This window comes from Purpureocillium lilacinum, assembly GCF_023168085.1.
Source record: "Purpureocillium lilacinum CBS 284.36 DNA, scaffold_4, whole genome shotgun sequence".
NCBI lineage: Eukaryota > Fungi > Ascomycota > Sordariomycetes > Hypocreales > Ophiocordycipitaceae > Purpureocillium > Purpureocillium lilacinum.
Window position 1 is genome coordinate 1,604,335 of NW_027072114.1, and position 24,780 is coordinate 1,629,114.

The 24,780-nt window shown below is 55.7% G+C and overlaps 9 protein-coding genes across 9 annotated transcripts; 6 read left to right on the forward strand and 3 right to left on the reverse strand.

The window, feature by feature from the left end:
- Positions 1-892: 892 nt before the first annotated feature.
- On the forward strand, positions 893-2,037 carry PLICBS_005685 (uncharacterized protein; the record flags this gene model as incomplete). Its single annotated transcript, XM_018319380.2, has 2 exons — positions 893-1,912; positions 1,969-2,037. 2 exons carry the CDS (start codon positions 893-895, stop codon positions 2,035-2,037), a joined length of 1,089 nt encoding a protein of 362 aa, XP_018181854.1.
- Positions 2,038-3,389: 1,352 nt separating this feature from the next.
- On the forward strand, positions 3,390-5,295 carry PLICBS_005686 (folylpolyglutamate synthetase; the record flags this gene model as incomplete). Its single annotated transcript, XM_018319381.2, has 3 exons — positions 3,390-3,437; positions 3,495-3,589; positions 3,642-5,295. 3 exons carry the CDS (start codon positions 3,390-3,392, stop codon positions 5,293-5,295), a joined length of 1,797 nt encoding a protein of 598 aa, XP_018181855.2.
- Positions 5,296-5,603: 308 nt separating this feature from the next.
- Positions 5,604-7,259, reverse strand: PLICBS_005687 (uncharacterized protein; the record flags this gene model as incomplete). The annotated part of the gene is made up of 5 exons (XM_065600782.1): positions 5,604-5,746; positions 5,818-6,132; positions 6,186-6,896; positions 6,971-7,138; positions 7,217-7,259. 5 exons carry the CDS (start codon positions 7,257-7,259, stop codon positions 5,604-5,606), a joined length of 1,380 nt encoding a protein of 459 aa, XP_065456854.1.
- Positions 7,260-8,306: 1,047 nt separating this feature from the next.
- PLICBS_005688 (uncharacterized protein) lies at positions 8,307-9,883 on the forward strand (the record flags this gene model as incomplete). Its single annotated transcript, XM_018319383.1, has 2 exons — positions 8,307-8,410; positions 8,485-9,883. 2 exons carry the CDS (start codon positions 8,307-8,309, stop codon positions 9,881-9,883), a joined length of 1,503 nt encoding a protein of 500 aa, XP_018181857.1.
- Positions 9,884-10,230: 347 nt separating this feature from the next.
- PLICBS_005689 (cysteine protease atg4) lies at positions 10,231-11,845 on the reverse strand (the record flags this gene model as incomplete). The annotated part of the gene is made up of 4 exons (XM_018319384.1): positions 10,231-10,618; positions 10,688-10,912; positions 10,977-11,145; positions 11,233-11,845. 4 exons carry the CDS (start codon positions 11,843-11,845, stop codon positions 10,231-10,233), a joined length of 1,395 nt encoding a protein of 464 aa, XP_018181858.1.
- Positions 11,846-13,300: 1,455 nt separating this feature from the next.
- Positions 13,301-15,189, forward strand: PLICBS_005690 (uncharacterized protein; the record flags this gene model as incomplete). The annotated part of the gene is made up of 2 exons (XM_018319385.2): positions 13,301-14,685; positions 14,739-15,189. 2 exons carry the CDS (start codon positions 13,301-13,303, stop codon positions 15,187-15,189), a joined length of 1,836 nt encoding a protein of 611 aa, XP_018181859.2.
- Positions 15,190-15,611: 422 nt separating this feature from the next.
- PLICBS_005691 (histone H2B) lies at positions 15,612-16,163 on the reverse strand (the record flags this gene model as incomplete). Its single annotated transcript, XM_018319386.1, has 3 exons — positions 15,612-15,790; positions 15,864-15,935; positions 16,001-16,163. 3 exons carry the CDS (start codon positions 16,161-16,163, stop codon positions 15,612-15,614), a joined length of 414 nt encoding a protein of 137 aa, XP_018181860.1.
- Positions 16,164-18,706: 2,543 nt separating this feature from the next.
- Positions 18,707-19,237, forward strand: PLICBS_005692 (histone H2A; the record flags this gene model as incomplete). The annotated part of the gene is made up of 3 exons (XM_018319387.1): positions 18,707-18,762; positions 18,834-19,126; positions 19,182-19,237. The coding sequence occupies 3 exons, from the start codon at positions 18,707-18,709 to the stop codon at positions 19,235-19,237; spliced, it is 405 nt and encodes a 134-aa protein (XP_018181861.1).
- A 2,576-nt stretch (positions 19,238-21,813) lies between these two features.
- Positions 21,814-23,214, forward strand: PLICBS_005693 (2-oxoglutarate dehydrogenase complex E2 component; the record flags this gene model as incomplete). Its single annotated transcript, XM_018319389.2, has 4 exons — positions 21,814-21,966; positions 22,044-22,409; positions 22,471-22,863; positions 22,918-23,214. The coding sequence occupies 4 exons, from the start codon at positions 21,814-21,816 to the stop codon at positions 23,212-23,214; spliced, it is 1,209 nt and encodes a 402-aa protein (XP_018181863.2).
- Between the last annotated feature and the right edge of the window lie 1,566 nt (positions 23,215-24,780).

Here is a 24,780-nt window from a genome sequence, read left to right on the forward strand (position 1 = left end):
GGAGAGGCAGGGCTGCTCCCCCTTTCCCGACTCGCACCTGCAGTCGGGATGCACAGTACTGCGCTTATCTGAGGCCGCCCGACCGCTCCACTCCTGAGGGCGCGCTGGCCTCGGCTACCTGACTTCGTACAAGTGCTGGGAAAGCTGGATTGGCAACGTGTCAACCGGCGAGGCGAGAGTAGGCACCCACGCTGGACAACGGTGCGGGAGCGCTGGGCCCAGCAAGGGGCTTCCACTTGCGTGTTGGGACAGCAAGCATGACGTCCTGCCGGCTGCTGGAGTCAGGCTCCGAATGCGTGCCCGTGCCTGCTTGGGTCACGTCAGGCGGGCGGTCGTGCGGTGTGGTGGTGGAGGCGTGTGATGCAGAGAGAGGCGGTGGGAGGCGTGAGGCGGGGCTCGTCGTCCAACATCCATGGACGCTCCTGCATGGCCTGTCCCAGCCGGCATCCATCTGTCCATTCATCCATCCATCCATCGGGCCGCCTCGACCAACCCTGGCGGCAGCTTCTGCAGGCAGCCCCGTCGTCCCGTGCCTCCCGCGGGCTCCCTCGGGCCCTGCCGCCTGTTCATGGCTCCATAGGGACGAGCAGCTGTGTACATGCATACATAATACATGCATGTCGTCGCCGGGCTCAACAAGTATGACTTGATTCATTTCCCAGGGCAGCCTGGGCGCCTCCTGCTGGTCTCGTCGAGGCAGCCTCGCTCGCCACCATCACCCTGACCAGTACCCGTAACGGTTTGCATACCTAAGGGGTGCGCGCCGCCCAGCTTCTCTGGCTCTTTCACGCCGTGCGGACGACAAGGGCACAGCTAACATACCTACCTACTGCTGCAAGGTGGGCGGGTTGAGTCTCGGGCGCTGTGGCGGCGGCGTGCATCGTCCACACAAATGGTGCTGCCGTCCATCGAGGTCTCGCACCTTGCACCCTCGTCGTCCTTCTTCGCCGCCGTGCTCCAGCCCCTCGGCATCACCTTCGTCGACGCCCCGGCCGCGTCGAGCGCCATCATCTTCGGCGCAGACGGTCACCCAGTTCTGCAGCTCCGCCAGGCACCTTCGGCCCGCTGCAGGCTGTCCTCCCTCGTCTTCGCCGCGCCGACTCGGCTGGCAGTGGCCTCTTTCCTCGAATCTGCGCTGAAAGCCAACCCCGACCAGTCACTGCCAAAGGAGAAAGCATCAACGACTGAGGACGGCGTGGCTAGAGCCACTGTCGTCGACTTGGACGGCAACACCATGGAGGCAGTCTACCCCGACCCTCGTCCGCACAGCGCCGTGCGGTATAGCGGCACAGCTGTCCGCAAGACGCAATCAACAACGAGCGAAGTCGGGCGGATCCTGGAGTGGAACTATAACGTCGCCTCGTCCGATGCCTCACCGTCTGCAACGAGACCGCGCCCAGGACCGTCTTCAACATCACCAAGCCTCGCCATTCAAAGGTCCCCGTTGCGTCAGCCGGCGTCCGCGGCGCCGCCATCCAAGACGGATGCAGCCACGCACGGCTCGTCCCTCATCAACACATCGACTGTTGTCGGTGCTCTACTTGGTGTGGCCGCAGGCGCCGCGCTGACCTACGGGATTGTGTCGAGGGACAAGGATCGCAACACGCACCATGACACGGAAGTCCCTCGTACCCTCCCACGAAGAGCTACTTTTCCCGACCGGCCTGCCCTCATGGAGGCTACAAAGGCAAGTAGCTACCCCGGCGTGCCAAAGGTTGCACCTAGGAAGGCCTTGCCGTACCCCGAGAAGGGAAGCCTGCAGGTTCATGGCGTGGAGCCTAGACAGCCTCGGCCGCACGAACATGACATCGCATCATTTGGAAAGCATCCAACTCGTGGGAGCCCTGAACTGGCGGCGCCGCGAAGCGTTGCAGCTGCCAGAAGCACTGGCAGCAACCGCGCCGGCACCTTTGTCGATGGGAAGAGCTCTGCTGCTCGCCAACCAGGCGGTGAATTTGACACACGCAGTCGGCTCTCCTCGCGGAATGGTCACGGCCGCGCACCCAGTACAAGAAGCCGCAGCGAGGCTCCGTCTAGGCGTGCTTCCGTGGTTGGGGCGGAGCGAGACAGGCTGAGCTATGCGCGTCCCCCGTCGCATCAGACCGATGCACCAAGGGAGACGCAGTCATGCCAGCGCGTGGCATGCGAACCTGACCAATCCAGCTACATCTCGGCCCAATCACGCCGGACAGAACATTCATATAGCCGGGCGCCCTCGGCGTCTCGAGGGTCGAGGTCAGAACACGGCTCGCTGCACCGGGGCAGCTACTTGTCGGCCAGACACATCCAACTGCCCGCAAGCCAGGCACCGACGTATCTTTCGGGCAGGGACGTTCCTCTACCGGAGAGCCAAGCTGCCAGCTTCGCCTCTGCCAGGGAAGTTCCGCTTCCCGAGAGCAACCTGGGGAGCAACAGCGTGAACTGGAACGACGATTTGGTCAGCATTGCTCCCAGCGATAGCATCAGTTGTGTGGGCACGAGAGCAAGTCAACGGAGCCGCAGATTTCAACGCCGGTGATGGCGGCATTCGCGCACCAAGAAGGCAGCTCGCGACATGTTGACAGCGGCGGCGGTGTGAGGGTGTTGACGGTCTACCTTCCTAGGCAGACCGGCAGGACTGAATAGAATGCTCTGCGCAACTTTTATGCGCGTGTCTCTGAGAGGTGGCGTGGCTACGTCTCCCTCAAGTGATGATGGTGTCAGAGGAGACCGTGGTTCTCGCGGGCGATGTAGACTCGACCCATGCAGTTGCCCTTGCTTGATGTTTAACGGCAGTGTCACACGGTGCCTGCCACCACTAGTTCCCGTCCACTTCCCGTGCGCGAGCCCTTGCGCTCGCTCTGTTTTTTACGACTGAGGAAGTCGTCGAACAGGCTGCGTGCTGTTGGCGAGATCCGTTGCAAAGACAGGATCACCACGGTTAGGTTGCTGGCTGGTGCGGGAGCGTTGATGGACGTGGGGGTTTGGGCAGTAACTAACTTACCTAGGTAGCCACCCACACCGGGCCAGGACGGCACGCAAACTGGACCCTTGATGACTCAGTGGGGTCGTCGCCGGCTCCGAGTCCGATTGTCGGCCCTCCAGGGACCAGGAACAGCTTTTGGAACGACCGATTGCGATTGAGGCCAAAGAGGTATTTCCGCCACCACCAACGACCCATTGCCTTGACCTGAGCGCATCGGGTCTTGTAACCCAATGTAAGTGTCATGTGCCTGCTCCGGCAACGCTGCTGAGGATGACGCTTCGCAGCTCAGGCTCAGTCGGCGAAGCCCGCCCTCTTTCTTGATTGTCTATCAACCATCGACCTGGGCTAACGCAAAACGCCCCCAAGTGCCCGGCCTTCTGCTATCCCCAGGCCAGCATCTTCCTCCGAGTGCACCGTTGAGGCCATGCCTTCTTTCGCGCTGGGCGAGTCAATCCCGCCAGACACTGCTCATGTGAGTCTCTCCTCGCCCGCCACTCTCCTTGCTGCGGCTTCTGACGCATTCACACAGGCTGTGAGCGTCTCCTTACCCACATGGCAGTCAAACGTCGGCTACGAGGAGGGTGAGGACTGGGTTGTCGGCCGCATGACGACGGGCTACCCTCGGTACGCCTCGTCCGCCACCTTCCCGCTGGCCGCAATTGCTAACCCTCGTCAGCTTCTTCATTCACAAGAGCATACAGGCCCTTGCCGAGGACATTGCTGCCGCCTATGGCCGGCCTGACCAGCGCGCCATGCTGTTCCCCACGGCCCGAACTGCCACTCGCTGCCTCGACTTCATCAAAGACCGTGTCGAAGCCGGCCTGGTACCTGCGCTCGACGTGGTCCACCTGGCCCTCGATGCCTCCAAGGATGTCTCGCCTTTGCTGAAGAGACTCTGCCCCACCATTTCCGCGGTCCTGTATCCCCAGGAGGCCTTTCCTTTTGCCAAACAATACTGGCAGCACACTGGCGACGGTGCCTCGAGCCGCAGAGCCGAGTTCTGCCACGGTCTCTTTAGAGATCATCTGCTCGTTGCTACAACGAGTCCCAGGGGCGCGCAAGAACCTCAAGCCCGCCCGTTCCGCGGCCCGCGACGCTACCAGCGACAGGCATCCATTGATGCCGTCACGAGCCCGGCATTGGCCAAGCCGCCGGCGCCCGCTACCGCCCGCGAGCCGCAGGAGAGCACTCAGTTCCTGGAGGAGCGTTTCGGGAGGAATCTCGACTTGGGCCTCGTTGAACGAGCCAAGTCGGCTATCCGGCGCCGCATCGCAGGTTCACTCTGCCACGAGGTCGACCTTCACAGCGGCTCTCTCCCCACCCCATCGCCCAACACACGAGGTCTGCAGAGTCTCGCCGAGCACGACGTATACCTTTTCCCCGCCGGCATGAATGCCATCTTCAACGCTCATCAGGCCTTGCTATGTGCCCGTGGCCAGCTCAAGAGCATCAATTTCGGGTTTCCTTACGTCGATACACTCAAAATCCTTCAAAAATTTGGGCCCGGGTGCGTCTTCTACGGCAACGCGTCATCACAGGACCTGGACGAGCTGGAAACTCTCCTTCGGTCCGGCCATCGCTTCCTCGGGCTCTTCTGCGAGTTTCCGGGCAACCCGCTGCTCACTTGCCCTGATTTGGACCGCATCCGGAGACTGGCCGATGAGTTTGACTTCGCCGTCGTTGTCGATGAGACGATCGGAACATTTGCCAACATCGACGTCCTTTCGGTTGCAGACATTGTGGTCAGCAGCTTGACCAAGATCTTCTCCGGCGACTCCAACGTCATGGGCGGCAGTGCAATCCTGAATCCCGAGAGCAAGTACTACGACGTGCTGAAGCAGGCTTTGGACCGAGACGTTTTCGAGGACACGTACTGGCCCGAGGATGTCATATTCATGGAGAGAAACAGCCGCGACTTTGCGAGGCGAGTTGACCGAATCAACGCCAATGCAGAGGCCATCTGCGACACCCTTCGCAACAGCGCTCTCGTGAAAAGCCTCTACTATCCCAAGTGGAACCCTTCGAGAGGTAACTACGACGCCAGGCGCCTGCCCAGCGGCGGTTACGGTGGTTTGCTGTCCGTTGTCTTCACAAGCAAAGAGAAGGCGCAGGTCTTTTACGATGCGATGGAAATCGCAAAGGGCCCAAGTCTTGGGACCAACTTCACACTCTGCTCGCCGTACGTATTGCTCGCGCACTATCAGGAGCTGTCATGGGCTGCACAATACGGGGTGGATCCCGATCTCATCCGCGTGAGTGTCGGGTTGGAAGAGACTGATCATCTACAAGCTACCTTTGAAAAGGCCCTTTCCGCGGCCGAGGCGGCATAGCATGAGATATCAGTGGTGGGACTCCGCGTCTTCGCATCATGGCAAATATATTTCCGCGCGCAGTCGCGCGATTTATCGAGTTTAAAAGTATGAGTAGTATTGCAGGCCGCGGTGGCGGAATCGACCAAACTGATGGGTCGACACCCTGCACTTTTCCCCGCGTAGTCCTCATGTGGTCCGTCATCATAGGCATCACAGGCCACGTCCAGGCGATATTATTCTGGTCCTTGATCAGAGTGCCACAAACACGATATTAGCTGAGTCGAAGAATGCTACCCTGCCAGGCAGCGCCCTTGCTAGGCCAACCGTCACATAACCACGCACTCCTGGTGCGTGTATTCCGGCCCGTAATCCTCAATGCCCCGCTCAATCTCATTAGCACGTTGCTTCTCTTTGACTTCTTTAGAGAAATACTTCTTCATGTATTTCTCGAGCTTGTGGTCGAGGTTATCTGCACAGCGGTGATAGGTTAGAGGCACTGAGTGACAGCTGTCTCGCTTCAACGTCGGAAGGCGAACTGACCTGCCGATGCATTCATGACGACGTCGGCGCGACACAGGGGACAGTGCTTTTCTTGGCGTCGCTGAATCTTGACGATGCAACGTATGCAAAAGACGTGCTGGCAATCCAGCCGAACGGGCCTGTATGCTACCGAGAAGCACACAGGACATAAGTAGTCGTTGAGCTGCGGCACCACCGAGACCAGCTCCAAAGACATCTGGGCGCAGACGTCTTTGGCAATGTCAGCCGACAGAACTCCTTCCGCCTGTATAGCATTTGGGAATGTTTGCGAGACGCCCAAGGATGTGCGCTTGTCAAACTCTAAGAGGCGGATGGCTGTGAGTTGCAATGGCCCAAGCGCGACGGGGGAGGAGCGGCCGCGGACGTACTCTTGAGAATCTTGAAGACGGCGAGCCTATTCAGCTCCTGGAACTGCAGGTTCTTGAGCAGACTGACGTTGAGGCTCAAGAATCGTGAGAAGGCGGCTCGGCTTTCGCGGAGCTTGAAGTCCGTTGCAAGGTGGCGCTTGTCGACTTCGCCTTGAAACCACTGCAGCTGCCGAAGGGCGCTCTGGCTTGATCTAGACCCATGGTCGCGTTCATGGGTCGCGAAGAAAACCTCGGCGTCAAGATACAGCTCGAATATACGGCGCCAGCGAGCCATATCAGTCTTTGAAAAACGGCTGGGCTGCGATAGTTGAGCGACTTCGCCGCCAAGCGCGATAACTTCCGCGGTCATCTTCTTCCTCTCCTCCGTCTGCAGCGCCTCGAGGTTGCTCACGTCGCTTTGCAAGATATCGAAAAACTCGCTGTCGAAGACTAAGGGGACTTCTATGGTCTCATAGGACGCGGTGCTGCTGGATGTCTCAACGGAGACTGGCTCGGCTGAAGGCTCGCTCAGGGTTTCTCCTTTGCTATTTCCCACGGCGCAACCTTGCGGAGGGTCGGGCTGTTGCCGCGGGCGATCGAGAGGGAAGTCGGCAGCGATGCGCTCGAAAAACCGACGCGAGGTCGGGGTCAGCGACGCATCAACGGCAACACCATCCTGCAGGTGGAGGTAGACGGTGAGTTTGGGCCGGACAAGATTGGAGTCGCTGGCGGCTGAGAAGACGGAAACAAATGTCAGCCTGCTCTGGAGAGACGCGTCGCGCAAGCTCGGCCGATGGGTTCCATACCCTTGAGTCTGTACTGAAGAGCGACAGGCGACGCAGTGTTCGGATCGAGTAAGGTTCGCAGAGTGTCAGGGTCGAGGCCGAGGTCTTGCAGCTCCCGCTGCACCTTCTTGAGACATTTCTTGAGCTGACTATATGGAATCGCCTGATTGACCCAGTGGGCAGGGAAGCCTACGAGGGGACGCTTGTCAGAGCTTCCATCATCGAGGGCGCGTGGCGCAAAGAAGACGTGAACCCGGCGCAACTCACCTTGGCTGGCCAGAGTTTGCTTGAAGTCGTGCGCAAACTTCATGGTGGCTGGAGCCGGGCCCTCATGGCAGGACCGGGACTAAGTTACTGCCGTTTGGTCGTGTTGCAGCGCAGTGGGCAAGGTAATCGAACGCGCATGACTGACGGTTGGCGGCGCCGTGCGGTAAAGTGTATGTATGTAGGCACGAGAATGGCAGCATATGGAGAGGAGAGGCCGGGAGGCGGATTCGCCCGTGGGGGGCGGGAAGAATACTATGTCGCCGCCAAAGGGCAGCGGCCGGGAGCTAATAGATGGTACAACGGGTGTACAACTTGTGCCGCGGGAGCACGTAAGGTACCGAGAGGCGGGACAAATGTACTGCTCCGAGACTTGTGCGTGTCGGTATTTCAACGCTACACTTTCTGGTGATCGGTTGCCCGCCTAGATAAGGTGGGTACCTAAGGTAGTACCTAAAGTACTGACGGTACGTAATTGCTACAGCAGTAGCTGGTTTGAACGGCCGCCTCATGACGCGGGCGGGTATAACCCACCAAAAGGGGGTTTATTTAGTACTGCTAGGGGCAAACTATCTTTATGCTTAGGTGTTTAGTAGGTATCTGCTCAAGGTAGTAATAGGTATAGTAACTACTAGATAGGTACTCTTTTGATAGGCTACTTAAATAAGTACCTACACAGTACTAAGAGTACTAGCCTGCCTCGGTGAGAATATAAGTACGCCGTAGGTATTTACCTACCGACCCGACGTTCCAAGGTATTACGAACCGTGCCGTACCTTACTACATTCAAATCTTTACTGGGCTACGAACTTCACTTACCAAGTCCCTCTAATGCCTGGAAGCTCTCTCATTCTTCTCACCAGCTTCCTCTCTCTCGTCTCCTGCTCGTAAACCACCGTCAACTTCACGTCTGCTCATCCTCTTCTGACGGCCGGACGGCTGCATTTGGACTCCAAAAATCTTCACTGAAACGATTCTCGAGCCACGAGGGCCCGTCGGCGAGGAAAGGTTGCCGTTCACTCGTGCTTCATGAACAGTGTCGCCTCGTCAATCCAGTCCATATAAAGTCGCCGCTCCAAGACGCCCGTACGACATGGGCGCGTCCCAGTCCTCCTCTCAACAGGAGGCAAACACCGCTACAGCCAAAATATGCTACTACGAACTTCTCGGCGTGGAGCGTGATGCGAGCGACAATGAGTAAGATGCAGATTCTTTGCCAACACGGGCCCGCCCATGACTCACATGGCTGATGTGTTGCCGCCGTCTCGCAGCATCAAGAAGGCATACCGCCGAAAGGCGCTCGACCTTCACCCAGACCGCAACTTGAATGATGTAGAAGCCGCCACGAGGAAGTTCGCCGAGGTACAGTCCGCGTACGAGGTTCTCTCCGATCCTCAGGAGAGGGCGTGGTACGACTCCCACCGAGACGCCATCCTAAGCGGCCAGGACGACCTCGCCGATGGTGCTGCGCCAACGACATTCCGCAATGTCCGCCTGACGACCACCGACGAGATTCTCAGTCTCATGCGCCGGTTCAACGCCGCAGTGCCGTTCAATGACGAGCCGACGGGCTTCTTCGGCATTGCGCGCGAGACGTTTGAGCACCTTGCACTCGAAGAAGAGACAGCCGCCGAGTTTGAGGGCATGGCCGTCCCCGACTACCCAACCTTTGGCTCCTCCGATGACGACTACGACCAGGTCGTAAAGGTCTTCTATGCCTCCTGGTCCGGGTTCTCCACGAAGAAGTCTTTTTCTTGGAAAGACAGACACCGTCTATCAGACGCCCCTGACAGACGAGTTCGCCGGCTCATGGAGAAGGAGAACAAGAAGAGCCGCGACGATGCTGTCCGCGAGTTTAACGATGCCGTCAGATTCTTGGTTGGGTTTGTCCGGAAACGTGACCCTCGCTACTTGCCTAATGCGCAGACTGAGGCAGAGCGCCAAAAGGCATTGCGAGATGCTGCGGCGGCCCAGGCTGCTCGGTCTCGAGCCGCAAACCAGGAGCGAATGGCCGACTACAGTGTTCCAGACTGGGCCGGCCCACGCGATGATGGCGCAGACCACGTCTTCTCAGAATCGTCTGGCGAGGATTCCGAGGTTGAACTGCTCGAGTGCATTGTTTGCAACAAGACATTCAAGAGTGTGCAACAGCTAGAAGCCCACGAGCGGAGCAAAAAGCATATCAAAGCAGTGCAGCTACTGCGGCGCCAGATGGAGAAGGAGGGTGCCGATCTGGAGCTGACCCCTGAGGCCCCCCTTGGTCCTGAGCGAGACAGAAGTCCTAGCTCCGCTGCTTCGCAGGTGGAAAGCCAAGGAGCGAATGGGGACCCCGTTGATGGATATGCACTTGGCGGCCACGGCATGGACCAGGATAATGACGCTTCAGCGTCGTCGGCATCTCCTCAACACTCGCCATCGCCGCCGGCCGACGACGAAGACTATGCACCAAGGAACATTGTTGAAGAGCGACTTGCACCGACCGTTGAAGTAGAGGCAGATGCCACGAGCTCGGCGGCGGACACTGACAACGATGTGATGAGCTCAATCGCGGACATGTCGCTTGGCAAGGACGCGACTGGTCAAGTCAAGCTGGGCAAGGCTAAGGCGAAGAGGGCAAGGAAAGCAGCAGCAGCGGCCCGTTCTTCCGACGCAAGCACTGAGGTGAGATGATCCAGCCTACTGCCATTGACCGCCACTCACTCTGGGAACAGCACCGATGTTCTGTCTGCGGTGAGCATTTCGAGTCCAGGACAAAGCTCTTCAAACACATTAGGGATGAGGGCCATGCTACACCACTGTCTCGCGGCACACCGGCCTTGAGCAAGTCAAAGGGGAAGAAGGGAAAGTAGAGCAAGACCGAGTCACACCAAGCTGGCAATCACTCCCCGACGGGTAGCTTACCGAGCGGACGGTTACATTCATCTGGTATCTGGAGCATCCGCGAATGCAAGATCGAGCCCACATGATCAACACTAACGCCAGACGCCGGCATACGTATGCGTATGAAACAAACAGCTCTATGCTGCGTGAATCGTTCCATCATCCTCATCACTCAGTGGCTCCACTTCATCAATCGCAGCTCTCCTCTGGCCGGGCGGGGCCTGGGCAGCCGGGTCGCAGTCCGCAACGTGAATGATGGCTTTGCCCTGGACGTGCTTCACGCAACGTCTCCAATCCGACCAGTCCTCTTCGCTCCGGATCAGAAAGCCAATCAGCATGCTTGGGTCGACTTCCCGTATGTGGATTCTCCGCAATCGGGTGGTGTGGCACGACTCAACGTCGTCATCGGCATACTGGTTGGTATCGGCGTAGTATGGTAGGGCTGGGCGTGTATGATGAGGGTCCAGGTAGAACAAAAACTTGCCCTGGACACCAACAAAATAGTGAGAGGAGGATGGCCGGCCGCTGTATGTGCGTGGTGCGTCAGAACTGAACAGGGTAGAGGAACTGCGTTTTCGCTGAAATTTCACTTACCCAGCGATGCCGGCGGACTGGGGCATCTGAAGGGATGCGATGAGTGCCTCCCAGTATACCGGGGTGATCTTGTCGATCCCCAGGCGGGTCCCGACGAGAATGAGCGTCGGATGAAATTCGCCACCGTCCGGCTTTGCAATCTTCATGAAGCTGTCCTCGTAGACATCGGGGCCGTCGCCAGTTGAGTACACCCGAAGAGACGTGTCGTGTGTGTTGACGAGAGCCCTGTGTCAGAATCGTCAGTCACTCATGGCTCCGCGCGGCCGATATGGGACGGAACGCCACGAACTGTATGCATCGTGCTGTCGCAGAAGGGCCAAACCACTCTCCTGGATACTTGCCACAGGCAATAGCGCCATGGTCAACAAAACTGTGTATGGAATACGGTGCGCGTGGGTCGTCAGCAAAGAGACTGATTAGCCGGCGCTCTTCCTGCGGGCATTTGCCCCGACGCCAATCTATAATCGACAGTCAGAGGATCTGTTCGCACGCCACTTGTGTCTAGGCGGTTCCTAACCGCCTCGTCGCCTTGGGGCATGACATACCTCTTCCGAGCCTAACCATGGACATAGTGTTGGCTAAGAGGCCCTGGCCAGACCTGATCATGCATCCCCATCCACTATCTGATGAGAAGCCGTCCTGCTCGCTCAGTTGGCTCATAATGCGCACAGACAAGGACAGCGCAGATGTCGCTTTCGGATCTGCGGATCTCTTTATCGGCGCGAAGTCAGACCTGTACGTCATCCAAAACCTGGAGCCAAAGTCTTCGACAAAGCCTTGGGGCCAACCACCGCTGGCATCACGGGTCGACTCGTCGTAGGCGAGTGAGGACGAAAGGCTGGCCGATGATGACTCCGGGGGAGTTTCTGGGGTATTAAGTGGCGGATCAGAGACAGCAGCGTTCGGCGCCTGCGGAGATGGCAGGCGAGGAACCGCCTTCGGGCTCGAACGGGTAGGGCCACTCTCGAATTGATCCTTGTCGTTGGCATCGCGGCTTCTGGCGCTTCCAGCGGCGGGCTTGTCGGATAACCTATAGGACCGACCTAGACACCATACCGGCTGGTCTGTGGCGGCATCGTTGACGGGCTCAGGGTCCCAAAACATCTGCACGATGCGCCGATAGCGGCCGAGTCCAGCACCAGCAATAGCGGACTCCATGGCGAGTCACTGATGGGCGGTTCTCACCGCCCAGGTCCGGCAATTTGACGGGGAGATCTCTGCGTTGACGGCACTTTTGTAGCGGATTGAGGATAGTCTGTGAGACGGAGACGTGCCTGGCAGGATGCTGTCCGTGCCCTTCGCGGCCACGATGTGAGGTCGGAACGCGGCGTCGTCGCAGGCGAGGCGGGGTTGGAAGCCCAGAGACGCGGAATCGCTGATGTCAGTGGTCCCCGGTGGCACCCGGGGTAAGTATGGTATGTTTGTCGTCTCTGCTCGTTGGGTTTCTGGGCGATGCTTGCAAAGGGTTGGATTGTTGAGCCTGGTGTAATGTGGCGGGGGATGATGCCTCGCGCTGATGTAAGTCGGCGGGCTCAGGGAAAGAATGACGCCTGGGGCAGGGCCGCAGGAGGAGCTGGGGCTGCATTTCCGCCACGAGCTCCTGTGACTGCAGTCGGCTGCCTGCGAGGCCAGCCGCCCGGCGCGTGACGCAACTGCTTCCAGGTGCCTCTGGTGCTGCCGGTACCTCTACTAAGTCGGTACCTGCCTTCAAGTACCTGGGCACCTATCTAGGTAGGCACATGGTGCTGCAACAGGTACCTGTGCAGTACCTACCCGTGTGGTGGGGGGGGAACCTACCTAAGGTAGTACCTCACCAGGCACAGTACCTACCTACCCTACCTAAGCTTCGTGCCGGGCGAGGAAGGTGCATAAGGTAGTTCTCGGTCCCTTAGTAGCCAACGTCCCCAGGTGCTTTGCAGCAGCTCACCTAACACCTAACTACGAAGTTGCTACGCTGGTACCTCTAGGTGCTAAGCTACGTGGAAGTACTAGAGAAGGGCGGTGGCGAAAGGGTAATGTGCCAGTAGAGAGAGGTACTTGCAACACCTGCCTGCCTCCCTTGCTTATCGATAATAGTGCCGCTCTCCACCGAACCGTGAGCCAAGCCAAACAGTTCTCACACATGCCCATGTTCGTGTAACCACCAACCACCACGGGCAGTAGTGTGACCACTGACCACCTTTGACGGCACCAGCTGCCGCATAGCACAGCCTCACGACGGCCCCGGTCCATATCGCGAGCTCCGGGAAGCCTGCAAGCATGCGCATGAGCGTTTGAGAAGCGCACGTCTTTTTCGGGCTGTGCACGCATTCACGCGGGCACGACGCAGGCGTTCGCGCTTTCATACGCCAAAGCATTTTCGGCGTATTCTTTTTACCCTCAACACCTACCCTGGAGCGCTCGTCATGCCTCGAAAAAACACTCGCGGGATGAACACGGTGCCGCGCTCGCGGGTTGGTGGCTTATCCCGAGGAGGCTCGCAGGGACGTGGTCGTCGGGCAGATGTCGCTTCGTCGCAGGTGACCACGCCGAGTCCGGCCCACTCCAGTAGGTCATAATCACAACCATCACCATGTTGCCACTAACTTGGGAACCGTCAAAGCAACATTCACCATGGCCGATGAAGCTAGGCAGACGTCACAGCATGACCACTCTACCTGGAGCAGCAACTCAAGACTTCGCAGTCAGCCTGTACTGTTCCGCAGTGCTGGGCTGAGCGAGCCGCTCAAGAATGACGACCTGGACCAGCACGGCAGCAACCCAGCCAGCACCCAAGCCGGCCCACCCATTGAGCGACGGGCCAAATCGCCGGACAGTGGCGCAGAGAAGGATACCGTGATGGGCCCGGATGAGCTCGAGCACGCCGTACAGAGATCCAGGAACGGAGCAGATGCAGCCGACACAGGCGAGGATGCGCTCTTCTTCTATGACCTCGCTGGCGAGAGAACGGCAGTAGCAACCAGCAAACCGGCTATCCCCATACCAGAAAGGCACCGGTCACCCTGCAGCAGTTCTGGCGACGAGATTATACTGTTTCGCGGCCGCGCCCGAACACGCCCGCATCAAGTTGTTGTCCAACCCTCGCCTTCTCAAGCTGCCACGGAGCAACAATCTACCGCTGCCAACTCACACGAACCCCGAGAGGGCATTACCTCTGTACAAACTGACAAAGGCAACGCGCAATTACAATTAACTACTGGGAGGCATCGACGCGCGAGGTCCGGAAGACGCGGCGGCCGTCGGCCTGGGCATGGAAGTGAAGAGGACGCCTTTCTCGCTGATTACATTGCCAACATGCGAGAGAGTGGCGAGATTGTCGACGCACTACACCACTACGGGCACAACAGCCGTGACCTCGGCGGCACGGAAAGCGATAGCAGTAACCAGAGCGAGCAAAACATGCCACAGGCGCGCAGCAACAAACGCAGCAACGGACGCAGCGCACTCACATCTGACGGCGACGCTGCACATGAGGAGCCCGCGAGGAGGGGCTTCCGACATGAACTCGCTGGATCTGCGAATAACAGAAGCGACGACAGCGACGCCGAGGTGGACGATGTGACCCTGGCAAAATTGATCGCAGGTCAAAGCCTGAGCTCTGTCTCCGACGTCGATGACGGAGGTGTATGCCCACCAGAGAGTGACTCGACTGCCTCAGCATCAGACAAGGGCCCTGCAGCCGCGCAAAGGAAGACGGCAGATTTTGACTACATGGATTGGGAGCGCCCGAGTCTACGACCTAGGAGGGGCAAGAAGGCTCGGGCTCCGGCAACCTTTGACGTCTCTGACTCGGAGTTAGAGCAACAGCTGCAGGTGGCTTGGAAGAACGACCGACACAAAAAGAAGCAGCGAAAGCAGCAACGAGAAGAGCTACGGGCACTCGGATTGCTTGGTCAGAACCCAGCGCCAGGCGACCTGAGGCTCAAGTACCCAGTCGGAATGTCCATGCAGGACGTTGGCGCAGAGTTCAGGGTGTTCCTCATGGGCACTGACGAAAGGTGAGCACGCAACAACGCTGGTTAATTTACATGCAGAACTAACCGCAACAAAGTCGGAATTTTCCGCCCATGGACCTCCACGCCCGCAAGATCATTCATGAGCTGGCCAACCAGTTCAAAATCAACTCGAAGTCCACGGGCAAGGCAGATCAGCGTCGGACCACGCTCTACCGCACGGTACGAACTCTGTCATACAACGAAAGCAAATTCGAGCAAGCCCTGTCCCGAATCCATAGACGTTTTTTGCCGCGGCTAGACGTCAAGGGGAAGCGGAAGCCGGGGAACCCCTCAGCAACAGGAGGAAGTGGCCATGCTGCGACGAGCTATCGCGACGGCGAGGTTGTGGGGGCTGCTGCACCAGAGTTGGGTACGAGCAACCGGGGGCGGGCCATGCTGGAGAAGATGGGATGGAGCAGTGGAACTGCTCTCGGTGCAACGCACAACAAGGGCATTCTCCAGCCGGTGACGCAGACCATGAAGCGGACCAAGGCGGGCTTGGGATAGTCGGCGTCCAGCAAAGCACCGCACTCTTTTCGAACGAACTCCGTGAAGCTAGGAAACCGCCTGTAGTGGCCATGCCTGATGGTGAAATAGCTCTGGGGTTAAGTCAAAACTGTATAGCTTTTGCATCGCAACGAAGAGGCAGCAATTCATAAAGGGCGAGAAGAGGATCATCATGTGCACGAATTCATTGCCTCGAGACCCTATTCTCGATGTTTATTGTACAACCGCAAAACCCCGTTGACCGTTTGAAGACATTGCCCCCATAAAGCAAAACCATCCGTAACGCATTAAGAAATCCCAAAGACGAGGCGACTTTGATGTGAACGCCCGGGGACTTCCATTCATGACACCCTGATGCCACGCAAAAAGACAGAAAAGCAATGGACCCTCGAAACACAAACAGCTCCTGCCAATCGCAGAGCTTATTTCGTGGACGAAGAGTACTTGGTGACGGCCTTGGTGCCCTCAGAGACGGCGTGCTTGGCAAGCTCGCCAGGGAGGATGAGGCGGACAGAGGTCTGGATTTCCCGAGAAGAGATGGTGGACTTCTTGTTGTAGGCAGCCAGCTTCGAGGCCTCGGTGGCAACGCGCTCGAAAATGTCTGAGGGCACGTCAGCGCCTGTGCAACAAAGCGAGGAGAGGGAGGCCACGATGGCCAGGCACGGGAGACTCACCGTTGACGAAGGAGTTCAGGATAGACATGGCACGGTTGGAGATACCAGTGTCGGGGTGGACCTGCTTGAGGACTGGAGCGCGTGGTTAGTAAGTGACGGACGAGCCTGGAGCAAAGCCGGGGAGGCGAGGCACGCACCCTTGTAGATGTAAGAGCTGTAGGTCTCCTTGCGGGTCTTGGAGCGCTTCTTCTTGTCGCCAGAGGCGGCAGTCTTCTTGCCGGCATCCTTCTTCTCGGGTGCCTTGGAGGCAGTAGCGGGGGCCTTGGAGGCGGGCTTCTTGTCGGCGGCCTTGGGGGGCATTTTTGCGGTTTGTTGGTGAACTGAGAAACAGAAAAAATATCTGTACGCGTGAGGCTGAGGATGAAATCTGCGTGCTTGGGAAGAGCAGCGGGTCAGGAAGTCAGCGGGTGGTGGATGGAAGTTGATGGCGGAGGAAGAAGGGTTGGGGGGTGGGCTGGGTTTTTGTAGCTGACGCGCCGCGACGGCAGTGGGTTACTGATTGGGGTGCAGCGTCGAGACGGGCAGCCGGGGGGCTTGGTGGTGGTTGGCGCTGAATGGCGGTGTTTTTCTGCCATTTCTGGCCAAGCCGGTTAGTGCCTGTGCAGGCCTTTGGGGGGGAAGGGGGGGAGGCTGGGTACGCATGATGCGCGTGTGGGAGGTTGAAGCAGGCGGTGGGCAGCAAGGGTGGGGGCGCGGGAAACGGGTGAGTGGAGCGCGTCTTGCGAGCGGCGCGCCTCGCCGCGACGAGGAATTGTAAGGCGCGCCGGGTCTGGCCAGGCGACGGCGCTGCGACAACATAACACGTGCGTGATACTACGTGCTACGTAGGCACTACTTACGAACACTGCGAGTAGTGGTATCTTTCTTGGTATTGCTGTGGCTACATTGCTCGTACGTACGTACGTGCTGGGTAGCTGGCTCCCTCAGGTACACGTATTATGTACTAAGGCCCCAACCTGTATCGAGCGCGCAAGCTCTGGTGGCGCGTGCTATCCGTGCAAGCAGAGACGTTGATTTGACCAGTGGGGAGTCTTTCGCTGGCTGGCTGCCCATCACACGAGCCGCCTGCGCAATCAGGTCGGGTATGTCGCCCGCGAGCCATCCAGCGATGAGACAATGTCACGGTCAAGTCAGCCCTTGATCCGGGGTGGCCTCGACGATGGACCCTTGGACCTGGGGACGGGAGTGGTGCACCATTTCCAACGACGGGTACGAAGAGCACTCCGCAACTGGAGAGAACCGCCCGCCTCATCCAATTTGGAGCTGGTGAGAAGCGCGTCGGGCCTGTCTACTACTTCGTAGGTGCCCCGCCCGTTCAGTGCCTGTCCTCACGCATCACGCCCGCGACTCCTAATCATGGTGCTGGCTGGCTGGGGCCGCGTGGGCACTACTTGCCAGGCATAGGCAGGCAGGCCCCTGAGCATCAAAGGTCGGAAAGGCATGTGCGCGCACAGGGCGTGTGGGTAATGGCGGCGGCGGCAGCAAGGAGGTCCTTTCCAGGTTGGCAACTCGGTGTGTACTCGTACGCGCTGGGTAGCGCTGCGAGTACGTACGTTGTTAGCAGAACGCACCTGCCAAGCTGGCGTGGGTGTGCACGCTGCACTGGACGTGGCTGGGTGTGTTTTTGTGTTTTGGCCGCGTCTCGATTTTTGATTGGTCAAAGTCACCTGGCAGCGCACAAGCATCCCAATCCCCGCGCCTGGTGTGTGTACCTGGAAGCTCGTTTATCGCGCTGCCGCACGTCATGCGGCTTGGGCGGGTCCTCCAGCAGGCACAAGACAATGGACGAGGTACAGTGTACTTTTGCCCCCGTCCCGGGCACTTGGATAGCTGACTCAGCAAACTCGAGCTCCGCGAGCGAGGCAGGAAGCAATAGTACCTAGTAGGCAGTGCCCAGTGAGCAACGGACGACATGGCATCAACTACCTTGGTACGTACCTATCTGTACTCTACTACAGCAGTACATACCGCACTATCTCGCGTGCTCCCTCATGTAGGTAGGGTACTGCATAGGTACGGCTCGTTCTGTTGCCTGGGCGGGCCTCGAGGCATGCGGGCAAGACACGCAAAAGCAGTCGGGTGAAAGAAGGCGCCCTTGGGGCGCGCTCGCGCCACCTCCGACCGAACAAAGGACACTCGAGACGAGCGCATAGTACCAAGGCGCGACGCACCGAGCGGTACTCGGAGTGGACGATACTGGACATGCACAGCATTTTGAGGCCTCCGCTCATGCAGTACCTAGTAGTAACAGCGCATGCCTGGCGATAGTGCTACAGATTCGCCACGACCTCCAGACGGAGTCCGGGGGCAGCTGCGAGGCGACAGCCCGGCCACGGCATGCTGCTCCATGCCCAGGTGTCTGTGTCCCGCGTGTCCACATCGTTGTGTCCAGTGGCTGGGCTGGGGCTGCGCTGGGCATGACTGGCTTCCAGTTCCAGTCCGGTTCTGCGGAGCAGCGGGAGGTGCCTGCAGCCTCGTACCCACCGGCGCGTCGGCTCGTACTTTGTACCTACCCACCCAGTTGCTGTGCCCGTGTTTTTTTTCCATGAGGTGCGCCATGAAGCTTGAGGGGCCACTTGTGGGGGGGACGCGAGCCCGCCTATTTCCCATAACAGGACTAGCGTGCTGGCAGCTCTGGGTGGGTGATCCAGCATCACGTCTCCAACGCGCCGAAAAGTACTTAACCTCTGGGCCCCCCTCCATCTTCCCTTCGCTCTCCCATTTCGAATCCCCCAATTGTCACCACTGTCACTCGCCCGCATCTCCGTCGCCACGTCTCTCAACCGTACTCTCGTACATTTTCGAACGTCCCAAGTTCCCCAAACTCCAAAACCACATTCAAAATGACCGGCGGTGGCAAGTCTGGCGGCAAGGCCTCTGGCTCCAAGAACGCGCAGTCGTAAGTCACAGGCAATCTGCATCGTCGCAGTACCTGCTCTCCTTGCTCCGCATGCTGACCGTATCTCGTAGCCGTTCTTCCAAGGCCGGTCTCGCGTTCCCCGTTGGCCGTGTCCACCGTCTTCTGCGAAAGGGCAACTATGCTCAGCGTGTCGGTGCCGGTGCTCCCGTCTACCTGGCTGCCGTCCTCGAGTACCTCGCCGCTGAAATTCTTGAGCTGGCTGGCAATGCTGCTCGTGACAACAAGAAGACGCGTATCATTCCCCGTCATCTCCAGCTCGCCATCCGGAACGATGAGGAGCTGAACAAGCTGCTGGGCCACGTCACCATTGCCCAGGGTGGCGTCCTCCCCAACATTCACCAAAGTGAGTGTCGTCTATTCCGGACTGGTGGCTGTTCGATTGCTAATTCTCGTTCCAGACCTGCTGCCCAAGAAGACCGGCAAGAGTGGCAAGGGTCCGAGCCAGGAGCTGTAAATGGTTGTGTTCTGTTTTACTTGCGACGGTTGATTGCTTTGGGTGCTACGACATGGGGTCACGGTTCAGGGTTCACGGCTACTTTGGTCTTTTTTTTATCACGCGTCTGGGTTGTACTATAATCCCCCACGGCAATGGTCATCATGAATGAGAAACAACTTCAAAACTGCATTTCTTCCCTTCGCATGCTATTCTCGTTTGTCCTTTGTCGGCTTGTTGTGCTAAGATGCAAGAGCAATATGCACTTCTCGGCGGTCTTGGGTGTCCAGGGGTAACGTCGGACGTGCACACGAGCCACGTCCATCGCTCACTATATGTCCAAACAAACATCTACGTGTGCCATAATTGCGCCATCATTGTTTGATTGCGATCCTTGGTCTATGTACAGCACGCCATCCCCCTGCTTCGAGAATCTCCCCTCGTAGCTCAATCATCGTCCCATTAATGTCGGTTGATGGGATTCGGGGGGGCTAATGAAATGCGAAAGGTGTACGTCAGCAACAGACTATATGGAGAATTGGAGACGTCGATGGACTCACGTTCCAGGATCGGCGAAGGGAGGTTGCGTTCGTATTTAGAACCTTGTTTGGACATGTTAGCGTGTACGTCGCTCGCTCCCGCCGAACGGCGATTCCGGTTTGAACATGCCTCCTGGGGCCGTCGGCGGAACATAGGGGTCGGGGTGTTTCCAACTGTCGAGCAGCTTTTCGGTCTCGGACAATAACGCCTGCTCCGGTCGTCGTGTTAGCACTCTTCGCAGCTCAAATTGCTAGCAGCCGTCGCATCTGTCTAATCTTCGCACCCTTTGTTGCCTCGGGTCGGCCACATGGCGGTTTGCCTCAAACAGTGACCGAATGTACAGAGCCTGGCCGCGCCAGAGCTGGCGCTGAACAGCCCAGTCCAGTGCCAGTCTCAGTGACCGGCGATACAAGGACCTACAATTGGAGTGTTCATTAGCGTGTCATGTCCCGCACCATCACACGTTGACGGGACTTACAGTGCTGCTCGCCGCGAAGACATCTCTCTGGCTGTTTGTATTAGAGTCGACTCGGATGTTCGTCCCTCGCCGTGCCGTTCGTGAAGCTCGCGGTGCGTGGCCTGGTAGCTCCGGCGTCTTCCTCCCTCTCGGGTCCCAATTGGTGTAGTATGGGGTTCGAGCTGGAAACTATCGTGTCGTGTCGCAGCAGGTCGATCGGTTCTCACGGCGAGCCTTCGAGTTGACGTCGATGGGTACGGCCGGTTTGCCGTACTTCGCGGTTGTTTTTGGTGGAATTGGGATTGGCTGGGGATTTCTTGCTGCCTTGTTGCCTGGCTCGACCCGCTTGGCTTGCTTGACCTGGCGTGCCTGTTAGGTACCCAGTAGGCAGTGGGTACGTACCTCACTGTCACCCTGCCGCTTTCATCGCAGCGAAAAGAAGCGGCTGGTCGAAGCCTTATACGTGTCATGCTCGATTTTGTCCGATAATGGCCCAGAGGCTTGTGTATGCAAAAGGGCGCGTGTAACTGCGACTGTGCCTGGCGCTGCAGATAAGGCTTTCTCCTTGGTATCCGTATTGTACGAATCTGCCGCCCATGTCCGGCGTGGCTGCGCTTCTCATGAAGCATGGTCCTCGGCATTTACCTACTCATCTCAGCAATGCCTGGCGAATACTGGTGCTGCGACGAGCTGCGTTCCTCGTTGCCGCAAACTGGCGTCTCATGCGACGAATAGCAAAACAAGCGCGGACTCGAGAGTACCGTGGCTGACGTTTACTGCCGCGAAGCGTGACGCGCGAGCGGTCTCGCCGTTGCCCTATGCATGCGGCCTGGTGCATATGCCAAATTGGCGTTCGCTATCGGGCTGCGGTGCATGCGTCTGCCTTGTGTGTAAGTTGGTCGTACTGACGGTCAGCTTGTTGCAAGTCGGGGGCCGGTTTGCCGTACAAGTACATAATATCACAATACCACTGCACCACGGTTGAGCGAGTGTCAGTTAAAGTCGACTACACGGGGACGGCATATGCGTAAGCAATGGTTTCCAAAGGACATACGAGAAGTATCCCGTTGCCCATATAGTATGCCGAAGCGTCAGGGTCCTGATATGTGTCGCGCATTCGCACATTGTATAGGGTAGGCGCGAGCAAGACGGCTCCGCAGACCGAGATATGCCGGCAACTCACCGGGAAGCCACAGTCGTAGCCAATTGGAACGAGGGCAAGGTTCCGAGCTCCGGCTAAGCTGGTTACGCAAGTTACCACCCGAAATTTTCTCAATGGGATGCATGTACTGCAAAGTACCATTCGGGAATCGAACGCGCCAAAGGTACTTTAGAATACGGAAGAGAGGTCGCCAGGCACCGCCTGTGGTTCCGACGCGCCTCACCTCCTGGCAGTCCGTTCCACAGCTCCCACGGCGACACTCCTTCTTGTCACTCTGCACATCGACAGCCAGAGCTGCGAACGCCGACACTGATCAAGCGCCCAACGCACACGCAGCCCGCCATGTTGTCCAGAAGGATAGCCGTCGCCGCCCGCATGGCGTCGCTGCGTCCAATGCAGCATCGACCTCGCAGTAGCCCGCTTGTGGCGCTTCCCGCAATGATGCAGGTCGTCCGCGGGTACGCAGACAAGGTCGTCAAGGTGCCGCAGATGGCCGAATCGATATCGGAAGGAACGTTGAAGCAATTCTCCAAGGGGATTGGCGAATACGTCGAACAGGACGAAGAGATTGCCACGATCGAAACCGACAAGGTACGCTGAGACGAGCTATTCTGCCTGGGACTACAGGCGGCCAGGCTCCTCGCGCTGACAGCACCGACAACACATAGATCGACGTCGCAGTCAATGCCCCGGAGGCCGGAACCATCAAGGAATTTCTCGTCAGCGAAGAGGACACCGTCACAGTCGGGCAGGACCTGGTCCGCATCGAGCTCGGTGGCTCGCCCAGTGCCGGGGGCGAGAAGCCAGAACCGTCTGCACAGAGCGGCGGAAAAAACGAGACCAAACCGGAGCCAGCGCGTGACGAGAAGAAGGCAGAATCCGACAAGCAGCCTGCACCAGAGCCTAAGCAAGCAGAGCAGCCACCGCCCACCAAACCCGAGGCACCGAAACAACCCAAGCAAGAGGCTCAACTCGCTCAACAGCCTGCCACCCCCAGCTCTCCAGCCACCGCTGGTGGTCGTGAGGAGCGTCGAGTATGTGTCACCGACCACGGCTTGGACGTTCGGACTTGGCTGACCATGTTTGCTGCTGTAGATCAAGATGAACCGAATGCGCCTGCGCATTGCCGAGCGCCTCAAGCAGTCACAGAACACCGCCGCCTCACTGACCACTTTCAACGAGGTCGACATGTCTAACATCATGGAATTCCGCAAACTGTACAAGGATGACGTGCTGAAGAAGACGGGCGTCAAGCTTGGGTTCATGAGTGCCTTCTCCAAGGCCGCTGTCCTCGCGATGAGAGACATTCCCGCCGTGAACGCATCCATTGAGGGCCCCAATGGTGGTGACACTATTGTGTACCGTGACTACGTCGATATTAGCGTTGCGGTTGCCACTGAGAAGGGTCTTGTTACACCTGTGGTCCGCAACGTGGAGTCAATGGACATGGTGGGGATCGAGAAGGCCATCGCCGACATGGGGAAGAAGGTGCGTGGACTCCCGGGCTGAAACGTTTCGACATCTACTAATCACTGAATACAGGCGCGCGACGGCAAGCTGACCATCGAAGACATGGCGGGTGGCACGTTTACAATCAGCAACGGTGGTGTCTTCGGCTCCCTTATGGGCACGCCGATCATTAACCTGCCACAGAGTGCCGTCCTTGGACTTCACGCCATCAAGGACCGCCCTGTTGCCGTCAATGGCAAGATTGAGATTCGTCCCATGATGTACCTTGCTTTAACATACGACCACCGCCTATTAGATGGCAGGGAAGCTGTGCAGTTCCTCGTTAAGCTGAAGGAGTATATTGAGGACCCCCGTCGAATGCTACTATAGAAGGTTAAGTAAATATCAGGCTGTATTAATATAGAGATATGCTTTTTGGATATTATTTATTTTCTACTTAAATGCTATAAACTAAAATATCTTAAAAGTAATAATAGTATATTAAATTATATAAGTATTAAAAGCTAAGCCTTAAAGATTAAGATTAAGCTTAAATTAAGTTATTTATTAATTATATAAGTTTAAAGAAGAGAATATAAAGGGTTAATCTTTAAAGTCTAAGCTTAAATATAGCTTAAGTTATTTATAAGTTATATAATATTATAAAGAGGAAATAAATATTATAAAGAAAAAGAGCTATATTATATATAAAAGTAATAAAGTTATATAACTTTATTTTACTTTTTTATAATATATTTAATATTAATAATTTAATTATTTATTTCTTAAAGCTAGCTTTATTATAATATATATTATTAATAATAAAATAATAAATAATATTATTTAATTAAATTATAATTAATAAATTAATTATTTAATATTTATTATTAGTTTTATTATATAAGCTTAAAGAGATTATTAAAGTATAAAAATATTAAATTTAATAAATAACTTTAAAAAAGTAAAAATAAAAGTTAACTTTATTATAAATATTATAAAAAATTAAAGTAAAAGTTAAAATAATTAATTATTATTAAAGTAATATTATTAAAATAAATAAAAAGGTCTAATTATATAATTATTTTATATTTTTTTTAAGTTTATACTTTACCTTTATATTATATTAATTATTTTTAATATATAAATATAAAATAATAATAATATATTAAAATATAATTTAAAATCTTAATTAAATTATATTTATATAATATAATAATTATATTATAAAGTTAATAAAGTATTAATAAAGCTTAATTTACTTAAAAATATATTTTTATAGTTTCCCTTTAATATTATTATATTTAAATATATATTATTTTATTTTAAATTCCTTTATTAAGCTAGTTAATTACTTTAATACTTATAATTATATTTATATCTTTAACTTTATTTACTTTAACTATAATATTAAGAGTAGTACTATTTATATAGATAAAAAGTACTAGCTATATAGATAGACCTATAATTCCCTTTTCGTTAGCTAATTATATGCCTATAAGCCCGCTATATATAATTAAGTCTAAGTAATAAGGTTAATACTATAATAGGTACTTATATAGCTATTATAATATATCGCGGCTAATACCTCTTAATGCCGCGCCTATAGCCACGCCGCTACTCGAAGCCAGTCTATAATATTACGAACTACTTTAATAGCATTACTAGCTATATTAATAGTATTATAGGCTATATCTACCTCAGCCTCATAAGATAAGGTTATCCTAGCTATATAGCTATAACTATAATTACGCTTAGAGCCCGCCTAGTATAGTTAAGGAACCTAACCTATAGACCTTAGAGCAGAAGAATATACCCTTAATATTATAATATTATAAGGAAACTATAGAATTACGTTTCTTTAGGCGATTTAAGCCTTACTAACGCTATAATTAAGGCAGACGAGGTTAGTAGCGGTAGATATAGTTAGTAATAATAAGGGTATAGTTATAAGCGCCG